Source organism: Oryzias latipes, chromosome 21, assembly GCF_002234675.1.
Source record: "Oryzias latipes chromosome 21, ASM223467v1".
Classification (NCBI taxonomy): Eukaryota; Metazoa; Chordata; class Actinopteri; order Beloniformes; family Adrianichthyidae; genus Oryzias; species Oryzias latipes.
The window spans coordinates 23,519,466-23,542,178 of NC_019879.2; the positions used below are offsets into that span (position 1 = coordinate 23,519,466).

General features: G+C 37.3%; 1 protein-coding gene across 2 annotated transcripts in view; it reads right to left on the bottom strand.

Moving 5' to 3' along the window:
- LOC101167256 (glypican-6) overlaps nt 1-22,505 on the bottom strand; it is a 117,981-nt gene extending 95,476 nt beyond the window's left edge. Inside the window, exon 1 of one of the 2 annotated variants that reach the window (XM_023950522.1) lies at nt 21,995-22,505. In XM_023950522.1, coding sequence (XP_023806290.1) covers nt 21,995-22,148 — 154 coding nt within the window. In that variant the 5' untranslated portion in view covers nt 22,149-22,505. The remainder of the gene's footprint in view (nt 1-21,994) is intronic. The other variant, XM_023950523.1, reaches the window with a different exon arrangement.
- Between the last annotated feature and the right edge of the window lie 208 nt (nt 22,506-22,713).

Consider the following 22,713-nt stretch of genomic DNA (forward strand, 5'->3'; position numbering starts at 1 on the left):
CAAATCTGCAGCAACTGTGTGATGCTGTCATGTCAATATGGACCAAACTCTCTAAGGAATGTTTTACTAAAGGCGCCCTTTTGTATGATCAATCATTCAACCCGATACTAGCAAGGTGTCCCTTTCTGAATGAAAGGAGGACTTTCCACAATTTTCTTATAGTTAACAGCATTTCATTCTATTGCTCTTTTTTGTCACATTTTATGTTTTCCTAAAATATACAGGTATTTTAATGAAAAAAGTCAAAGTCTTACAATTTTAAGTAAATTAAATACTGACCAGAGTCTTGGTTCATAAATACTAAGAGTAATTCTGTGAGACGTTTTATTTAGTTTAACAGAAACTTGACTTGAAAATTATCAAAAAGTACATTTTAATCATTTAATGAATTCTAGAAACTAAACTCATTTTTTTCCTAAACAGTGAAACCAGCATGACTGAGATTCTTGATAATTTCTCAAATCCTTTATCCCGATTTCCTTTTAGTTTCCTCTTAAAACACAAGTTGGACTTGTTCTAGAAATAACCCTGCAAGTCAAGAGAAATAGATGTGTGAGTAAAAAGGAGAGATGTATAACTTGCAGGGAGCATGGAGGCGAAGAAGGTGTAGGAGGCTAAGCACCTAGGCTCAACTATTTAAGGGTGAAAGGGTGAAGCAGGTGTGGGAAAGAAGCCAAATTATTTGTGACAAAGGCAAGCCATGAAGGGTCAAAGACGACTTCATAGGAAGCTAGGGATGTTTGATTAAAGATCTATCAGTGAGGAAGAGAGGAGGCTTACAGTATAGCCACATGTGTCAAGGCTAAAATGTTGAGGTACTATTTTAAAGTGGATATAAAGACTGTAATAAAACTGATTTTACCGAACGCCAGACAAGGAAATAGGAATGGTTTGAAAAAGTGAAAAAAGCAGTTAGTCCAGTTCATGGAGTATTATTGTATTAAGCTCAAAATCAAAAGCAAAAAAAAAAAAAAAAAAAAAAGTAAGAGCCTACTAGGCTGCCACTAAGATTATTTTAGTTGTAAAGTTGAACAACTGTATTTCATACTACAGTGAACAAGGAGCACAATCGTTTTTGAACAAGGTTTAATTTGCAAGTAAGTGGGTTCCCTTTAAGACTACGGTTACCGTACATTTCCCAAAATGCCACTGTGCTACGACCTAAATGCAGGTTTTTCAGCTTCATTTTGAAAATAAAAAAAACATTTCTTGTTTTGACTTTTTTTTTAAATTATGAGACACAAATGCTTCCATACATTTGGATTATATCAAATGTGAAGAGGTTTGTGCTCTAGCAGGTGTAGTTTGGTGAATTTAAAAAAAATTGACAGGAAAAATGTTTTTTTCTCAGACAGTCTGCTGTCTAGTTAAAACTAAATGTGTAGTTTTAAGGCTAATTAAGGCTTGCTACTTGAGTAAAGATATTGTAACCATGAGAAATAAAGCAGAGAAGGGGATAACACCCTTTAAAAATATAGAAACTTGACAATAAATTAAAATTATTTAATTATTTTTATTTAAAAAAAACGTTTAATAAGGTAAATCTTTGTGCAAAATGTGGCTTATTTAACATGGGAATGAATGGGAAATTGAAAGCTTTCAGTGGTCATTTGAAGAGCTGCAAAAGTCAGATAGCTTCAAACACAGATGGCATCTTTTTAAAAATACATTTTGGGGGCAAATATCATACTTTGTATTAATAGTCTTAAATTACATAATTAATTGCACTGATGAAATATTCAAGTTAATTAAAACTTTATGAGGAATATAATTTCCTTTCCACGAGCCAGCCTCTTTAAGAGGCACGGATAAATTCAACTCAGTCCGTGAAAGGGTTTCATAAACATTTGTTTTGTTATATTATCTTTAGAAATGCCGTTTGCGTTCCTGCAGATCAAAACAAGAAGAAACATATCAATCTGTGGGAAAATGCCTTTGTATTTTGAGGTTTTAGCTGTATGTCACAATCACAGCGTGGGTTGTTGTGGTCGTTATTACATAAGGCGGAAAAAGATGTGGTTAAATCATTTCCATTGTTACATATTCTGAGGTTAGCATTGGCAATGAACTTTTAAATTTCAAGCATGGTATCACATTTCCTCTATGGGCAGAGTAGATACAGATGTTGGTTTTGCAAAATCAAAAAGACAATCAAAGTTTTTGTCAACTTTAAAGATTTGTATGTAGTAGAAGTTCTTCTAACAGAGCTAAAGTTTGTTCTTTTAGACTAATAATAATGAGCAATGCTGGTATATTCCTTTACAGAATGCCAAACAAGTGGAGTAATATGTCAGGGATTTCTTTGTGGCTATCCGTGTGGATTTAGAAACTATAATTAATGCCTCAATTGAGCTGAATCTTCATGTCAGGATCAATGGTTTTGAGTTTATATGTATCATTGTCATTTATTTGGCTAATGTGAACAATGCCTAATGTTAGAATACACTTTATTATGAATATTTATTCTTTCACCAAGTTTAAAAGAGTAGAAAACATAAAAGGTCTTTTTATTATTTGGAACTTCATCTGAGAATGCTAGAAAGTGGAAAATGCCAAGAGGTAAAAAAGGTGACATAAATGTTAAAAAAAAAAAAAGATTTGAATCTTTGAAATAGAAATACATAAATGTATATTTGGAGAAGTGAAATGAGAGTTAACTGAGGCTGACGCAGACCTGAGGCCCGACTAATGGACACAGAGGACCTCAGCAGTCAGACTCCAGCAGTGTGGAAGATGACCACTGCCATGGAAACCTATAGCATGACCTAATGAGACTGTTTTCACCTTCAACACCTGATGCCACTTGCTCAAAGTAGTTTTTCTTTTTCTGAATGTTATTTTTAGAGGCACAGTGCAGTGCATTTCAACCGGATTGAAGCTGTATTCTCTGGGCAAAAAAGTGTCCTCTGCAAATGTAATACATTTGATTTTATCTTCTGTATTAAGATTGGAAAAAATCATTTGTTCCTGATCCTTGCGTCTGGTGTGTATTCAGACTGCTGTCAAGAGGACTTTCCTGCTTCGGATGTAATATTTGTCTTTTCAGCAGATCTGGTATAATTGTTACACAGCTAAAAATAATAACCTATTCAAATTGGCGCTTGTATCCCCCACTTTCTCCCCCTCTCTCCCTTTTATTCTCTTCACCCCCCCCCCCCCCCTCTCACACTTTTCCCCTCTCCCTAAATGTAACAAGTAAATAAAAAATAATAAAAAAACAAAAAGGGGTTTATACAAATTTACACTCTGGCTATCCGAAGATATATAACCTCTTTTTGTAATTGTAAAACCTGTCCAACACAAAACGCCTTCAGCTCTCATCTGTTTGCTCAGTTGTTGGACAGAACAAGTTAGAAAAAAGAAAGAAAAGAAAAAAAGTGTGAGTAATGCTGCAAGACGGTTACTGGCCGATAAGTAATTATTGACATATAGATTGTCAAGAAAACAGTGAAAGGCAATGTGTATCACGTTAAAAGTGGTTTTAATGAGCCTGAATTAATCCGACCACATTTCAATGAGTTGCTGTTTTTCATTGTGGTGTTATAACATTGTTTTTAAGAGAGTTCTGTTGAGGAACAACAAGGTCACTTTTAGGATGATGTCACAGCAGCACTGGGCACGTGCAGCATAACGAGAACATTGTTGTGTTAACATCAATGTTCTAACAAGTAAGGAGTTGGACCCTTTTTTCTGTTTGATAACACGACCATTGGTATTTTATACTTGTCCGCGGCTCATTGGTTGCTTCTTTCCTTCTGTTTACATCACGTAACCACCACACTATGGTTGCCGTTTTGGTCCAGTTTTTTCCGCTCCGGAAACTGAGGTGATTCAGACTGAGGCATCTCAGAGCCAACCGAAGCTCAGTCCGATTGGAGACAAGCTAAGATCCCTTGAAAGATGGGTCCAGAGGCGGTTTCTGGTCCCAGACTAGGGTCCGCTTCGGGGTATTCCGACTGAAAATTTGTTCCGGATTATTAGGAGGAAAAAAACTCTGGTTCACTTCAAACAAACCAGATGTGGCCAGTCTGAATACGCCCTGAAAATTGGCTAGTTTTCTTTCTAAGAATGTAACATTCTTTAAACAATTGTTGGTTGGGGTTAACTGGCTTCAGTCTGACTCACCAGCCTCTGGATAAAATATGATATAACCCTGGTTTATGTAAGAACGTCCAAAAACCAGCAGAGCCATTAAACATGAAAACTTCATAAAGAAATTGTATCAACAACATTTCACTCTGACTGCTAAGAACATGATAAAACTCTTTATTTGAAAGCTGAATAAATTTAGCACTGTAGCATCTTTTAACAAAGAGCTCACTACCCAAACTAAGCAAATAAATCATATATCAGAGAGTTTTTAAAAAAAGTATTTCTGATATATCCACAGACAGGACGTGAAGCTCCACAGCCAATCTGTCTGCAGGACCCCTCTGTGTGGAAAAACAATCATTGCCTCAAGAAGGAAACAAATTTGTGGGTTTGAAAGACAGCTCATGTGTGGCCGAAGGCATTTTGATCAGATAAGACTGAAAACATCACATGTGCTGCAAATTGAGAGCCTTTAATCATCTTCAGGACAAAAACCCCCTCTATGGTAAGAACTGAAGGCAAAACATTTTAAATTCCATAAAGTTCATGCATGACTAAATAAATGGCCAATTAGGTTTTAGGTGGAGCTTTTTCATTATAGAAGAAAAAAAACTTGAAAACAGTAGTTTGTGTGCCTTAGTGGTGCCTACATGAAAATAAACTTTAAACACATTACTGTATCGAAAAGTATGTGACCCCATTTTAACCTCAGTAGTAAAATAATCAATTAACGAAACAAATTGACTTGATACGCCAAGTTTTTTTTCTTTCTACTCAAAATAACTAAAATCTTTCATATAAAAACTGACAGACAGAGCATACGTTTCTTTCCTGAGCAGATATAGTTATACATTGGATCAAATTATTTAAAAACTTTGAGAGTTTCAATATAAACCACAAAACTGAGCTCAAACTTTTATTTTTATTTTTTAATTGCAAGTAATCTGAGTAGCTCTAAGTAGCTACTACTAGGTAACTAGTAGGTATTTTACTAGATGTTCAACACTTGTTCAACACTTGTCTAATAATTTTCTACATTACAAACCTAAGAAACAGATCAAATACAGACCACTGACAATTTTCAGTCTTACAAGTGAAGCACACATCAAACTAGGTCTGGGTAAAGTAGTTTTTCAGGTATGACAGCAACATTTTCCAAAACCGTCAGCTTCATGGACAGCATTGGTAGAAATTACAAGTATTTTTTCTTACAAGACATACAAAAAAAAATTATTCTCAGAATGACTGTAAGAATATATATAAAACAATAAAACTAGGGGAAGTATTTCATTGAAAAAAGATAAATAAATAAGCAAGACTTCAAAATGTTCAAATACAGATTGTTTTCACGTCAGAACTTTACAAAAAGTTCAAAGTGAACAAACTAAACCGTGACCCAGGTTGTTTCATTTCTCTGCTCATAACCCAGAAAGGTATGGCACCTCTCTAAAGCATTCCTCTGTATTTGGTCAAACAGATGCACAGCAGATGCTCTCTGTGATTCTCTATATTGCCTGGTTCCCCCTGACAAACCTTTTATGGGTTCACAGATGAAACCTCACTCAGTACAAACCAGATCAATATTACTTGTGACAGTCTAGTTTCTCTTTGTCACATGGATCTACAGGGAAAAAAAAGTAGGCTAATTTTCTTTTATTATTATTATCATTATTATTATTATTATTATGAGGAATCTTTGAAATAGTTTCAAATGTTTCTAATGTCATGAAAATACATTTTTATTCACATTTTAGCAGTAGAGTTTCTCCAAAAGAAAGGTTATACATTTGTCTAAATTAGTGCACTTCAAAGTTAAAAATAAATCTTAGTTTTAATGTTATTTAGCCTAAATCTTGAAAGCTTGTTGGTATCCCATCAAAATAAGACATCCTATTGTTATCATTCTCAAAATAAAGGCATAATTGAAAAATAACTGCAAGCCAAATAGCTACTTGACAGTAGCTATTTACTTGACAGTTTAAGATTGTAGTGTTTGTTTGCATATTTTTTGTTCTCCGTGAATGAGTTGTTTAACCCTCTACTACAAAGCGTTGCCTCAAGGCAACAAACCACATTTTCCTGTCTCACCATTGGATAAAAAAAGCACATTTTTTCAAAGGTTTCAGAAAATGACAGTAAAGAACTGGAAGAATGGATTCATGAATCAGGTTTGAGGGACAGTTATGAACTCAGGGTTCAATGAGGGGGTCAGTTGGAACAGTAATTTTGTGTGTGTGCGGGTGTGTGTGTGAATGCATACTGGTCCTATGACAAATATTGATCTCTAATATCTTTTTCCTTTTTTTGAGCAGAAAATGCAATTTACAACTCTGTTGTAAATTGCATTTTCTGCACCTGATCACAATCGCCTCCTCAAGTTTCACACCGAGTAAAAATGATGAAAGCAACAAATCAATATATTGTTGGGGGGGGGGGGGGGGGGGGGGGTTGAGTGATGATCAATTTTAGAAATTATATCAGGCAAAAACATGCTTCATAAACAAGTGCAACTTTGAATTGTCCCTAGGTGTGAGAGTGAATGGGTGTGTGATTGCAGCCCTGCGACAGACTGGGGAACTGTCCAGGGTGTCCCCTGCCTTCGCCCACAAGTGGCCAGGATGGGCTCCAGCAGCCCCGTGACCCCGAAATGGAATAAACAGCAGAAGATGAAAGGATTGATAATATGTCAGGGACCCCAAAGCTACCCAAAAATAGGGTGATTTTTCAAAACTTAAAAAGTCTTGCTGTAAAGGGTTCATAATGACACTTAAATGCAAAATAGATATCAAAGAAAATTAAGATAAGTAACACATTTAATAATTTTCATGCGCCAGTCTCATTCAAGGTTATTGCTCTTTGAACTGGAAGAAGCTTGATATGTTTTTCCATTGGCCTGAAGATGTTAGTGTGAAATCTCACTGAGCTGATCTGTTAAATAGTTATCATCTACATTTAGAAGTGAGTTCTCCCATAAGACGTGACACATTCGCAGGGTTGCACATTTTCTTGCATGTGTAACAAAGCATTGTTTTAGTAACCATGCAGGATAAAAATGATACTTCTTGTTTTTGTAGATATCTGCAAAACTCTATCCAAAAAGTTCTCAAAGTAGTTTTGCTAAGTTAAAGAACACAAAAAGTGAGGCCACTTTTTCAAAGGTAATCAATCAAGTCAGATTGCAATTACAGTGAATCCCCGCGTATTTGCGTTTCAATATTTGCAGTTTCACGTATTTGCGGATATTATTTCAGTCACATGACTCCTCTGGTTCATCACAGAACCTAAGTACTATTGCTCTGAATAAAAATAAAAATAAAAATCTTAATGTTGAGCAATATTCAGATGTTCTTTAATAAATGTTTTACAAAGCATCAGAAATGTTTTACAAAGCATCAGATATGTTTCAGAAGGATTGGTGAAGGACATTTTTCAGCCGGAGGGGTGGGGGTGGGGGTGGGGGTGGGGGGTTCCTCCATATTCATGGATGTCTCTGGTCCTTAACACCCATGAATATGGGGGGATACTGTAATTCAATGGAAAAATTTAATTTTTAGTCTCCATACTGTGGAATTTAATGTCAAGCAATACTATGGGCATACTTATACCAAAATTTCCCCAGTGGTGGTGTTCCTGTGTCATGGATTTATAGGTCCTAAAAGGAAGATGTTAAGGCTTGTGGCAGAAATATAATTCAATACAAGAATAGAAGAAAATTAAAAAAAAAACTTAGGCCGAATCCAAACTCATCCCCTACACCTCTGGCTCTTCCCTATTGCTCCAATTATAAGGGCATTTGGAGCTGTAGTGGTGTCCGGACTTGTTTTTTAAGGAGGAGCGGTAGTGACTTGGGGCTGGCTATCCCTCCACCGGGAGGGAGATCCACCGGGATGAGGGTGATCCGCATCGCGTTTTGGGGCAGAGGGGAAAAGCATTTCTTCACATGGGTGTGCTCTGAAGCACACAAGTTTACATTTAAATGTAACTAATGACTTTTTGTTTTCACATTATTTTTTAAAGCTATAAAACCAATGTTAAGTATTTTCCGAGTGCTGGCAACTACTCGCTAACCTAGCTCACTGGCAAATATTGATCCCGTCATCGAGTGGTAGTACCGTCCAAATTTGATGACACTATTTTTCCATATCTCTCTAGAAGGGAAGGAATTCGGCCTTAGACTCTCCATCCATCCGTTCAATCCTGTAGGGGTCATGGGGTTGCTGGAGCCTATCCCAGCTTCTGTTGGGTGAAGGTGGGGTTCACCCTGGAAAGGTCACCAGCCACACAACGGACAATTTAGAATCATCAACTTACCAGTATTTTTTGACTGAGGTAAGACATGCTTGCAGAAAACCCATGCGCGCATGGGGAAAAGATGCAAACTCCTCACAGAAAGGTCCCAACTGGGATTTAATCTAGTCTCCCTCTCGCTGTGAGGTGAAAGTGCTAACCACTACACCACCGTGCAGCCCAAACCTGAACTAAAGTATGAACAAAAAAACAACAAAATCAAGAGGTGAAATGAAGGTGGAAGATGGGCAAAAATCTAAACAGAAAGAAAAAAATCCAGTCTGAATTTTAATGGGGGAATTAACTAAAACTAAATCTGCTGCTAATTATTCAAAAATTAAAACCTTGTGTTCTGTGACTGGAAGGGAAATCAAGTAAATCAGTTCTGGGAGATTTCAAGAAAAAACCTGTTCATTTTATCCATCTTGGTTTTTCAGTATAATTATTAACAAACTTGATGCTACTGGACAATTCATTTATGGTGGTGTGTTTAACCAGCTCACACAAATATTGTAAATCAATAAAATATTGATTTGCAGGTATGATATTTGGAATTAAAGACTTCTATCCAATCAATGTATTTTGAATTGAATTTTGTTTGTTACCTCTTCAGGGTTTTCTAAAAGGTCATTTACTTTGTAAAAAATTATAGCTAGAGAGATAAATAGAGAGAATTGTGGCTTTTGTGTGACTATGGCCTCTTTAGTAATAAACCTCCAGCCTTTCTATGAAACAAAAGATGCTGTTCAAGCAAATTAATAACCCATTATCGTGTCTGCAGAGGTTTGGATCAATAGTCCAACTATATAAATAAGTAAAGATTGCTTGCCTCAGTTTCAGTATTAGGAGCACCTTGTGTGGAAATAACATATTGTGTGGCCCCTTATTAGAGCTGAACCTAAACAAGATCACAGCGCCTTTCTTGTTTCTCCACCTTATTAAAACTGAATCAATAGGTTAGAGTTAAATGTTGCTGTAAATAAGTATTTAAAACGCTGAAGCAGAAACTGAAAGCAGATTTCACGCTATGCACACTAAAAGCCTTGTGTATGGTGCAGTTTTATGCATTAGCAGGATGGTAATATTAGTTAATACCACTGCATCCAGGCATCTGAGGCATGCAAGTTTTTTTAGTTTAAATTTTAATCCCCCGTGTCTGTTTCCTTCCCTATTCTCTGCAACTCAGTGGAACATTCCCTTTAAGTGTTGGATGACCTTAGAAGGAATATAAAAAGTACAAAATACAGACACACAAGGTAACTTAAAAGTAAATATTACACAAACTTAAGCAGAGGGATTATAGTACACCATCTTTAGAAAAATATTAGAAAAAGCAAAAAGGAGCATGGATGGATAGATTAATAGATAGCAAAATTATTAATCCAATTACACTCTAAAAAGAGTATTTGGGCTGTAGTTGGAAAGATTAACTTTTTTACATTGATCTAACTTAATAATTTAGTTTGGTGAAAATAAATCCTTCTTTTTTTAGTTCAGTCAACTTAAAAATAACACGTAGTTGTCTGATTAGTGATTCTACTTTCAATCAATTAATTCAATTAAGTTGGTGTCATTTTGATATGAAGCTGTCAATGCGTAATGATGTCATAACGTAAGGCAGCGCAAGGAATTGTGGGATACCATTTTCTTTGCCTATCTTGGCAGGTTGGGGTTTAAGTGTGAGTTTTTGTCCATGTGTTTTGTTGTCTAGCTGTTTTCCTCTGTTTTTAACCAGTATTTTACCTGTTATGTTTATTTATTTCTGCACCAAGAGTTACGAGTGTGGGGGAGGATGAAGAACAACCCCCTTGTGCGGAAAGACGTTGTATGTTCAAATATTAAAGAAATATTAAAGCCTCTGAAGTGATTTAAAGACTGTAGCTAAAAGTGACGGCCTCTAAGCCTCCGTCATATAGAAATGGGCCAAAAAAATGACCTTCTAAACATTGAGAAAGAAAGAAAGTAAGAATAGTAGGATCACAAAGAGATTCCTCCCACACTTAGACAGGATGTGAGTTAGCAGCTAAATTAAACTAAGTCAAATCTGCAATAAATACAGCAAAAGAAAGTACTAAATGTGTTTTCAGCACATTATTCCACAAAGGATAATTAGTATAAAGAGATGTAAAATAAAACATAATTTCCGTTTTATCGTAAATAAAGGGGAAAAAAAACTGTAAATTATGTCACAGCTGCTTAGAGTAACACCTTTGGCTGACACTTATAAGAATTAATCCAGCATAACTGCAGGAGCATTACTTGAGACTAAATTTAAAAGCTGTCAAAGAAGGCTCCAGTGTTTTTTGTTGAACCAGCACTGATAGTTATTTTGTTAATCAAGAATTTGTGGATGCAATCTGCTCTGACTACCGCTACTTAGAACCCACACCCCTTCACTTTTTTTGATATTTAATATCAAATACAATTTTGAATTCTAAAGTGAATAGGGAATAATATTTTTAATGTAGTGCAACTAACTTGTAAATTGAATTCTTGTAAGTAAAAGCAGTGATGTACCTCACCTAAATATTACACCACTGAACCTCTAGAAGATTTGCTTTCATGGTGTTAAAAGTCAAATTGATGATTTTAGTGAGTTTTCCTTTTTCCAGTAATTTATGCAGAAGTTTAAGTTTAAATGAAACAAATTTCATTTTTGTAGCAATTTTCTATAATAATTTATAATTTGCAAGCGGACTCCAACTTGTTTAATAAAACAAGTGAGGTAACCAAGGAACAAGGACACCTGCAGAAGTAGAGGAATATTTTTGGGTCAAAACCAAAGACTTTAGAAAGAGTTGGACAGAGTGGGAGGTCATCAGAAACTTGTCAAATCAGGAAACCCATATCCATCTTTGAGCATAATTTCAATATCGAATTAGAAAAAATGTATTTATAATTAGTGATGTAAAAATTGTCATGTGCATTATTAGTATGTACTTTTATATTGAAAATATGGATTGTTTTACATTAGGATGACTTAGAACTGTTTTGTTTGAGGTTACCCAGTACCTTGACTCAGAATGGACGACATGCTTTTGTTCATAAAACAGTACAGATGGCTATAAGTTAGAAATGAAGAAATCTGATTTAAAAAAAGGAAAAGGTTGATGTTATAACATCTCATTTCACACATTTAAACTGCTTTCCTACCCTTTTCTGCCTTTAAGAAGCAGACTTTTGTGTCCCTGCTGATGCTTTGTCAGAGAGAACACAATTATCTAATGAGGAAACACTTTTTTACTTCTGTAAAATCTGAATAAATATTGCCAACAATAAGAACCAAAAATGATGATCAATTATTCTAAATGGGTCTGCACTGTTGAGTAGCTCTGGTAATTTACTGTTATCTGAGTGGAAAGTGTCTCAGCAGCAGACACAAGGATATTAATCTTGCCATTCTAGTTTAACTAGGCCAAAACCACATGCGACAATATAGTCAGTTTTGAAGAGTTGATAGACATTTTTAAGTTTCTTGAAGACCCACTTTGATTGTGTTTTTGGTGTTATTAAGATCTTCCTGTGGAATTTTTCTAAAGATGGAGGGCATATACAAAGAAAATTAAGCTTAAAATTGTGTTTCTGAGTATTTGTTATTTCAAATCATTGTAAATCATGAACGTGTGAACGTCATTTGAAAAAATAAAAAATACACCAGACCTGCCAAAAGCTCCCTGCGCTGCCTGATCCTGATGCATATAGATCCAAGTACGTCTTTGTTTTCCTCGTCTGAGCTGACATCTGGCTGAAAACTGTATGGCTGGATAGCTCAGTTATCGCTCACCCTTTTTGTAGCACTGGTAATATTATGTGGGGCTGTAAGCCAGCAGAAGAGAGTGTAAATCAGATAGCTCGGTTGTGGATGATGGGAAGGGAGGGAGAATGTTGGCTCCTCGCCAACAACTCAGAGGAAAATTTCTGAACTATTGCCACTCTGCAGAAACTATGTTCAATAAAACAACAGGTTTCTTGGATTTTAGCTAAAAATGCCATAATCACAATTAAAAGACCAATAGGAATCATTTTAAAATAGACCAAACATTTATCAAGGTGTATCTTTAAGACATTTTTGTGCAAAAATAGATATATTTTAGAAGAAATTCATCATAACACATTAATATAACGGAGCTTTGTTTCTAATGGAAATAAAACAAAGCTGTCAAAATATGCAAACATCGGCTCTGAATTTCAACTCTATATTTCTCACACAGAGATGGTTTAATAAAGTCCCAGAGGGTGTGTGTGTGTGTGTGTGGGGGGGGGGGTGTACTTAATAGCCAAGTTTGTTTTCCATTCAGAACCTGCATCCATCAAAAAAACCAAAGTAACTTTTATTCCTGTCGCATATTGGGTCACGTCAGATGTCATAATGAAAGACATGTCGGCGTTTTAAATAAGCAGGGGGTGAAAATGTGTCCTTGGGTGAATGAGGACAGGTTCAAGGGGAAGTGATCTCTCACTCACATAAAATGTCTACAATGAAAGCAAAGTACTGTGGTAAGATGGTATTTCTCATCCCTGGAGAGACAGCGTGAAGTGAAAAAGGGACAGGATTAAAGATGGAAAAGTTTCACAAAGCCAGCAAGAATGGCAGGATTTTCTCCTCTGGAAAGTGTCGATATTTTATTTCAGCATCCCAGCAAGTTGGCACTTGTGTGGAAGTATTGACTTGTTATATTATGAAATATTCCTCAACATTATGCAAAACAGACAATTTGAGGAACAAAATGTAGAAAACGCTGGGAGGGAAAATAAATAAATAAACACTGAAGTATCTGCTAATAAAATGCGCCGACTCTACCTATTGTCAAATCTTAACTCAAATGTCACCTGTTAAGTCTGATACCTTGTCATTTCAGATTAAATTCAATAAAGAGCAAATGTCTACACTAGGGCTGCACGATATGAAGAAAACTCGCGATATGCGATATTAGTAATTAATATTGTGATAACGATATAATTTGCGGTATATAAACAATTAGCAAAACAACCAAAAATATTATTCCCATTCCATTACAACAGTTTAAAAATTATACTACAAATGACCCTTGTTGACATAGGAGGCGAACATACAACATAATAGGGCGCCATCCGATTAGTTAACAACGTGAAGGGGTCCATCTGATTGTTCAAATGCAGAAAGGGATTCTTTCAATCCATTAAACACTTCAAGCTGCCATAAGATTGTTTGGCCACATCTAAGGTAACCATTTATTGCAAATTTGCTGTCTTTTGCGATATGCATATTGCACGGCTTGATATTGCGATAACGATAAATTTGCGGTATATTGTGCAGGCCTAGTCTAGACAGTATAAAACTGGAGAAATCCCCTTTTGAAATGTATTAAGCATATTTACCGATTTTAAATATATAAGTCGCTGCGGAGAATAAGTCGCACCAGCCCAAAAATGCATTGTAAAGTAGAAAAAAACACAGATAAGTTGCACTGGACTATCAGTCGCATTTTGACGGGAAATTTATTTGACAAAATCTGAGACCAAGAACTAATAACTTGCACAACCTCATATGACACAATCATAGCAGACTGTTTATCTCATAATTTCACAGTAATTATTTCTCATATTTATTTATTCCTTTCATGAAGCATCATTGTCCAACTAATACTCTGTTTTCATCCTGTATTTGTAGAAACAGTTGTCATTTTTATTGCATTACTGAATCTATGAAATCATTGGAAAATAGAATATTATGTTTTTAGCCTTCAAAATCTTACTGTAAAAAAAGTTTGCTGATTCTCTGAGTCACTTAACATACTCTTAACACTTAACATGCCTCATACATCAAATTGACCCAGGAACATCATCTCTGTTCCTCACAAATGAAGATAACAGGAGGGTTAACAATGTATTTATTTCAATTTATTTCTAATATAAGTCGCTGCGGAGTATAAGTCGCACCCCTTGCCAAACTATGAAAAAAAGGGCGACTTATAGTCCTAAAAATACGGTAAAAACTTTGCAAACAGCTTTTGTCTACTTTGTTTTTTCCATTTTTCTTTCAATCATTAAGTGATCCACTCCACATGAGATTCCTTTGGGAATTGAAGTATTGAACTGAATCAAGCTGAATCCTACCAGTCATGCCCCTCTTTCCCTTTTCGGAAATTAAACAACCTACTTTTGACTTTCATGTCACACTTTTTCAAATTATTTTCTGGCATTTTATAAATGATAAGGACAAAAAAAAGCAGGTGGTAGACATATATGAAAAATACAATACTCAATTTATCATTGCCAAGAAAATAAATTTACAAGCAAAATGTACCGCCTGTTTGACCTTGAGGAGAATAGCTATGAAATATTTAAGTGCTTTACATCCTTGTGGACGGTGCCCCAATATCATTTCTGTGAAGATTTATGTATGGATTTCCCCAACACTGTGTACAGCACATTTAGAAGGGACACACGCAACATAATCAGCAGTGGTAGCACTATGTCTGGCTTTGATGAGAAGTATGTCATAAAAAGCCAAGTGGATGCATGTGAGGTCCAGAGTGGATATTCGATCTAGGTGGGAAGCATGCCTAGAAAGCACCGCCCCCACCACCCTGACTTTCTCCCCCCCTGGATAAGAAAGGAGCAGACGAGCCATTCTCGTCGGCAGTTTGCTAAGTGGAGCATGGCAAATGACTGCACTACAGGTAGCAGCTGGTGGAAGTTTAGAGACCTGGAACCCCATGAGACTTGCACTGATCATTACTTCTCACTCAGTATTTATGGTTTAGCATGTACAGACATTCACTATTAGACACTCCTCTAGTCCAAATGTCCTCTGGGCAGAGGGTTAACTGAGAGGGCACCAGCTGGGGGCAGCGGCAGACACGACCGCTCCCCTTGAACGGCTTCACACTGAACCATCCTCAGGAGCCGTGCAAAGGCAAACACCCTCTTAAGTTGCACATCATGTCTAGTCAGATGTTGTCACAAGACAGAAGTGGCAGACAAGCAGCTAAAGATAGATCCAACCAGGCATTAGAGGGGGCTTTGTTTCACTATGGCTTGGCTTTGACAAGCAGAGGCAATGTTTGGTCAAAACTGCATCTCTCAGCAGAAGCACAAATGCATCCACTAAGAACTGATCACAACCATTGATTCGGAATAGAAGAAGCGCAGACGCATACCCTTCTTTCCCTTTTCATAGATTAAACAACCTACTTTTGACTTTCATGTCTCAGTCCCTATGGAGAAAGAACCAAAATGACCTTTTATTAAGGTCAAGTATGTACAAACCAATACAAAGCATAAAAAACCCACAAGTTTATGTTTTCTGTTTATTATCAGGTAATTATTTAACATAAATTTGGAGCCTTGTGACCAATATAAATCCTAATGAACAGCGGTCCCCAAACCCCGGGTTGTGTGGGACAGTTGGAACCGGGCTGCAGAGAAAAAAAAGACACAACCTGCATTTTCGATCAGTTTTATTTATAATCGAATTCTGAAGGAAGTCTTATTTTGGAAAACTACTGGATTGTCTTCGCCATCTCTGATGCATTCTTGACAGAGGTCAAGTCACTCCCCAAGCTAGCAAAGTTAACAAAAACCAAATGTATTTGGAAAGTTTCTTTTTGAAGAAAACAGCCAGTGAGGAAACAGAAGAAGAGCCTTCGACTTCTACTAAAAGCTGCATTTAACAGACAAAAACCAGGAGTCTGGATTATAGCAACAGTGGTTCTCACCGTCATAATAATAATACATAATATTCAGCAACCGGCTGTCAAATTTACCAAGAATGCTGTTATTAAAGAAGCTCAAATGGTGGATTTAGGGTTGATGTTATATTTAAAAAATGCCAGTTTTAGTAGCGATTTGTTTGTTTTTTTCATTTTGGTTAACTGCTGGACTAGCAAGCCGGAAATCAGGGTTCAATTGCCAGGGGGCACAATCCAGTGTGGGTCCTAAGACTCTTCACTCTACTCCTTAACTATGTAACCACATTGGGGATCAACGTCTAGGTCTCCCTGTGCCAGTCTCCAGCCCGGATGAAACACACGGTTGTGTCACGAAGGGCATCCGGCGTAAAACTTTCTGTCAAACCACCCGTGCCAATCAGTGAAGGCTGATTCTCCGTCGTGACCCCTGATGTGAAATGTGAACAACAACAAGTGAAAGTTTTTAAGCTTTACCCAAAGAAGTTAACTGGAGGCTAAGAAAAAATAATCACACGCCCACTTCTGCCTCGTACAGGCCGGTCCATGAAAATATTGTCTGGCATTAAGCCAAAAAGGTTGGGAAGCACTGCTATAGAATACGACTATACAAAGTTTTTTTCTCCAGCCAATACGGGCAACTAAGCAAATAAATAAACAAATAAAACCATCGACTATCTACACAAACTGTGTTTATCTTCCAGCAGGAGAATCAATGTAACATAAATTCAATATGTTGTTGACAAGATGAAAATTAATCTTCAACAGATCATTTAGATCATAAAAGCTTACAAGTTAAACCCTGTGAGAGTAATTTAGAAGTCATAATTCACAAAAGTCTCATCTGAAAAACAGTCTGACAAGTTTCCTTTTTCAGCTGTTGTTTACTCCTGCAATACATTGTTCTGCATCTGTACAACAGTTGAGCCAATGTCATAAACAACATTGTTCATTTTGACAAAGTATCTTTACTTCTAAAATCAAAATTCTGTTGTTAAAAGAAAAACAAGAAATATGTCTGAAAATATTCTTATAAAAACACTTCAACATCAGAATTCCTTCTGCAATATTTAAACTATTTGGCATGATCTGATTATTTATAGCGCTTTTAGTATACTGATGGAAGTAAAAGGAAGATATATTTCATTTCTTTTTGTGAAACATTACTTTTATCACAGAACCAAAAATTTGTCAAATAAATTTTGCGTTGTAGCCTCCTGAAGTAGACTTTGGAGTGACGCACAATTTATAACGTAATAACAGTATAAGAGAATAAACATATGTTGTATGTAAATAGTAGGGAAAACATTAGTTATAAAACGGAGGCATGATTGAGTATGAAAAAAATGTGTGTATGATTCACAAACCTCAAATAAAAAGTATTTACAGGGAAATAAAAATGTTTATATAACCACTAAATTATACCAATAATAAGACCACTAGATAAATTAATGAATAAATCATTAAAATATGAGCCCTCCCCTCGTTTGTTTTGGATATTCAAGCCTGGTTTTGGTTTTGCTTCCACTTCAATGGCTGAGTCACCCAAAAACACTTGCAGGACACCGAGTTTCCTGCAGCCCTTAGAGCAAACACCCGCAGAGAGAGCCCATCATGAAGCACTTTGGCATTCATAAGCATGATTGATGATACCAGCACGGAGACAACGCTTGAGAAATCCCCTCTGCCGTGAGAGAAGTGATGACTGTTTGGGTTGTTTTCCCCTGATAGGACTCCGGTGATAGGACAGATCCACATCACATTACAGGGGCAGAATGCAAGCTCAAATATTGGTGCAACTGCACACCAACATAAAAAAAATAAAAATAATAAAAACTGTCAGTCTCAAAAGTCCTCAGAATTTCATCTCAGACCTTTTGATGTTTACTGAATGAAATAGAAAAACAAACCCAGGGAAAGCTCCAAGCCCCCTCTTGACTCATATTTCTATTTCCTCCTGGCAGGAAGGTCAAATAATTTCACTATAGATCTCGTCTATAGTGATGTATGATGCAGGGGGCTAACCAAGTGTCCTAGCCATTCCCTCCACAGGTCTGCCTCATTTAGCTCTTTTTAATCCCTCCCATCCATTACGTGACAGGAGTAGACCAGCGCACATCGCACACTTCAGCAGAGATCGTTTGCCTCCTTGTGCACGCAGAAGATCACATAAAATATCAGCACTGTTATTTCTGTCCTATGACTTCCATCTCCTGGCTGGCAGTAAACAGAGCGGGACGTCAAATGATAGCATAGAATATGACATGCAAAGAAGTTCCATTGAATCCAGCAGTCTGCCGTATGACTCACTTTCCATATCTTGTCTCAGACGTTGGGTGATCTGGAAACTGAGACAGCAGGGGCGAGACTGAGCGAATGTCTGATCTTTACCAGGAGAGATGACAGGGTGGATTTAGGAAGTGACATAAAGTAAGTTTAGGAGTAAAAAAAAATATGAAAGTATTGCTTTTTTGGATATGCAAACACTCAGGACATTGCTATGTAAGATGCAGAGGGTTTGTACAGTCTGTTCTGCTCAGCGGTAGAAGAAGAAGAACCTCGCTGGGCCTTTTGAACTTGGATCATCAAGAAACATGTCCATCACGGCTGCTGTCTTCGGGGCTTTCATTCCACCTGACCTGATTCTTCTAACCCAAATTCCCTTCAGAAATGTTTTTGGGGTTATCAGATTCAGCTAAAGTATATCAAAAGTTAAAGAAGTTTTTTTTTATGTTTACAATAAATAAGAAAAAAATATTTATTTGCAACAAGCAGCAATTTCCTTTTAAAGACCCATTCCAATGAAATTGGTGTTTTTGGAGTTTTTAACTTGTTTTTGTGGCCTTGTTCTCATATTGGAGAACATACAAAAAAAGAAATTTAAGCTTAAAATTGCATTTCTGATGATTTCTTTATTCAAGTAATTGTGAATCAGGAGCAGACGAAAAAATTCAGTTTGAAAAAGTTTGTATTTGTAAAGTAGAAAAAACGCTGGGCGCTCCATTCCGATGCATACACTTGTTGATGACTAGATCCGTGTCTGCCTTCATTTTCCTCGTCTAAAAGGCTGGATATCTCCAATATTGCTTGCCATTTTTGTTGTCAGGGTTGGGAGGTGCTGTAAGCTAGCAGGACAGCAAGTAAACAGATGGGTGACGGGAAGTGGGGTTGGGCTTACCCTCCATTAACAGTCCCACCCACAACTCAGAGGGGAATTTCTGATAAACTGCTGACGCTCTGCTCTAACTATAGAAAACAACATAGTTTATTTGATTTATATTTTGGCTAAAAACAGCATAATCATAATTAAAGACCAATAGGAATTCTTTTACAATGGATTAAAATATGATTGGAGTGGCACATTAAATGTTTAAAAATACAAACTTGGAAAATCAGATCCACTTTACATGCAAACAAAACCTGCTTCTTATGCAACTTGATGCAGTCAGTCCATCGGAGCATCAACACCTGACAGACGTCTGTCTTTTTAATTTGACATTCAAGGCCAGATAATGACAAGAGGCTGTGGAGAATAAAACCACAAAGAACCATCGCTTTACCAGCTCACATGGTACACAGCAGCAGCCAAAACCTCATTTGCAGAGGTGGAGCAGTAATATGAGGGTTGACATTTCTCCCATATCCTCAGCGAGTTAATAGAGTGTGATGGCAGCTGTAAGGCTGACAGAAACACTAAGCTCTACAGGAAGCTGTTAGAGCTACTCTTCACCAAGTCCCCCCAAGGACTAAGTAATCTACAAGTACTGCAATATGAACTCCAAAGAAATGTTAGCACTTAGGAGGCTCCCCGGCTGCCACATGGACACCACCCCCTAAACAGCTCCTAAACCACCAGCTCCTCCTGATGCAATTATCATACAATCACCTGACGGCAATTTTGTGCGCTAGCCGCGAGTGTTTGAGCGGCTGCCATAAACGCGCAGCCGCCTCATTCTTCCATCACCATTTCCCCATCTTTTCCAAACGATTGACGCTTGACTGCTGTTTTTTTAATGTCACCTCACGGTGCCCCCATCCTCTGCTCCGTGAAAGCACTTCAGCGAAGAGTCTCTGCAGTGGTTTATCTGCAGCCACTCAACACGTGGCACACAAGCAGCCAAGTTTTTCAAAAGTTTCAACCGGTCTTGACAAATTTATTTACAAAACCAACAAACAATTCATTTTGTAAATAACAATTTGGCTTCAGAAAACACATACAAGAGTAGCCAAATATCTAAAAAAGTAGGGATTCAACAATTCCCCTTCCCCACAATTCAGTTAAAAGCTCCATTTTTGGTTTTGTCGCAATTTTTCAAGACTTGTGGATTACAAAACAACAAAAAACTTTTTTTTTTTAAAAATCAGAAAAAATCCTTTATTTCATTTGCTAAATAGCAAGTAAGAATGAAGAAAAACTGTTAAGTTCACTCATACTAAGCCTGGTTTGCAGTAGGGATGCAACGATTCACTTTCCCCACGATTCCGTTTAATGGTGCAACATATGGTTTGGTTTTAAACTGAGAATTGAATTCTACTATATGTTTAAGCCAATATTAACCAAAACCGGTATAAGATTTACTTTTAAGAATGCATTTTTGTTGGATTTATAACTAAGACAATGGAAACTTTTCACACATCCGTCCAAAAATATTAGTCTTCTTTTAAATTAGCTTTTGAAACAGTAATAAGTAAACTTTTTATGTGTGTTTCACTTGCTGGAAACGTATCACATTTCTTAACATCATTAAAATGTGTATTTAACCTGTCAGATAAACTCCTTCCCCTTAGTTTATGTAGAAAAATTATAAAGTAAAGCACCTTCTCCATGTTCTGTTGATTTGTAATAAACATTTAAAACATTTAAAGTTTTTTTTTATATTTCTTTGTTTCTGGTAATCAAATGTAGATTGTTTAAGTAATGACTGTGTCTGGAGCTGGTTTATGAAGGCAGTAAGGGAAAAGCCTGAAGGGCGTATCCATCTCCAAATAATTTTGCTCAGATGTTGGTTACATTGTGTCTCTTCAATAAGCTTATAACTCATTCATACGCACGATCAAAAGGACTGCAGGGTGGCAAGGTTTCACTCATTTGGCAGATTAGTGGGGATGTCAGAAAGACAGATCTAAAAGATTTAATCAGTAAGTTATTCAACCCTTCTCTGAACAGGTGGGCCAGTTATCAAATATGCAGCCTTTTACTGGAGCCAGGTTTTCTGTTTTATTGACTCTGAAGCTCCAGTGACGGTATGCAACAACTCAATGTGGTGATTCAGGAAGGGGAGAAAGTGGCTTTGCATTAAAACAAAAATTGTATACCTTTAAATATGCAAATATTTGCTTTTTTTAAGCTTTGAAGCTTTAAGGCTGGAGATAAAAAAATTTAATAAATCAAAAGAGAAAAGTTGAATAGAATTCTGAGTGGAAATGGTCCTGCCAAATTACAGCTGTCAGTGTGATAATTGCTCAGCACAACTGTGGCAGAAATCAAGCCAAAACGGGTGAGTGCCTAGCTGCACTTTTATCTTATCAGCTCATTTTTCACAGGAAAGGAAGTAGACTGCAGAACTGCCCACCTTTTATCCTCACAGACCTCTGCCGGACAGACACAAAATGCACCTCTATCCTGAATGGGATTGATAAGACAGGATATGTGTTATCTCACCCCAGTGTTCAGACATGCTGGATGTGATAACAACAATGGGCATGACACTTGAACGGTCCAAGCTGACTGGAGCAGGAAGCTGATCCAGTTATTGATTTGTCCCTCCCACAGTTAATCCTGATATGACAGTAATGTGTGGAAACAGGAACTTTGTGACAGGTGTGCAGTCCTGGAATGCAGCAGTCTATCAGTTTCCTACTGCAAAATTCATGTTTAAAAAGCGGAATTATGTATCTGAGTGCATGCATGGGTGGCAGGACAGGTGTGCAGCAGAAGGTCTTACCTGGGATCTCCTGCAGAGGAATATTAGTGAAACTGAAGCCTCTCCCCGCGCAAGCCTCTGCAACTTGGCTGCAGTTTCTTGCTCTAAAGTCTGCCTTAACAGCAACGAACAGCACGGAGAAAGTGCAAATGATGGTGGTCTCCAGCCTAAACATGATCTCAGCTTCTCTGCAGCACCGCGGCCGCTGCCTCACAACTCCGCTGCAGCAGATCCGCAGGTGCGTAAAAACGCGCGCGTAATAGTTGGAAGTCAGCTGCTAACGTCTACAGAGGGGCATTTCTCAAAGACCAAAAATAACGTGTCGCTGCAGAAAACGAGTGAAGAAAGTCCGCCGAGAGTGGAGGCGCCTCATGGATCCAAGCGGCGCGTCCCCCGTCCTGTTGACTTAACTTCCCTCAGCAGGAGGCGTCTCCCCCTGCGCGCCGAGCTGAAATGCCCAGTGGAAAGGAGCGCTCCGCGTTCTGATCCGATGCGCGCAGTCCGGGAGGGCAGAGAGGGGGAGTGCAACACAAAACGCGGAGTGGAATCTAGACCCACGCAGTTCATCCGGGCTGCAGACACCTCCGAGTAGAGAGCAAACAATCTGCATGTTTAGAGGAGGATTTTCTGTATTTACAAGCTTTATAGGCTTTTGCAGATCAGAACATGGACATTTCCCTTCAGCAAACGTTTAATATTCTCTAACTAAACTAATCCACTATTTATTATTCATTTTTTGT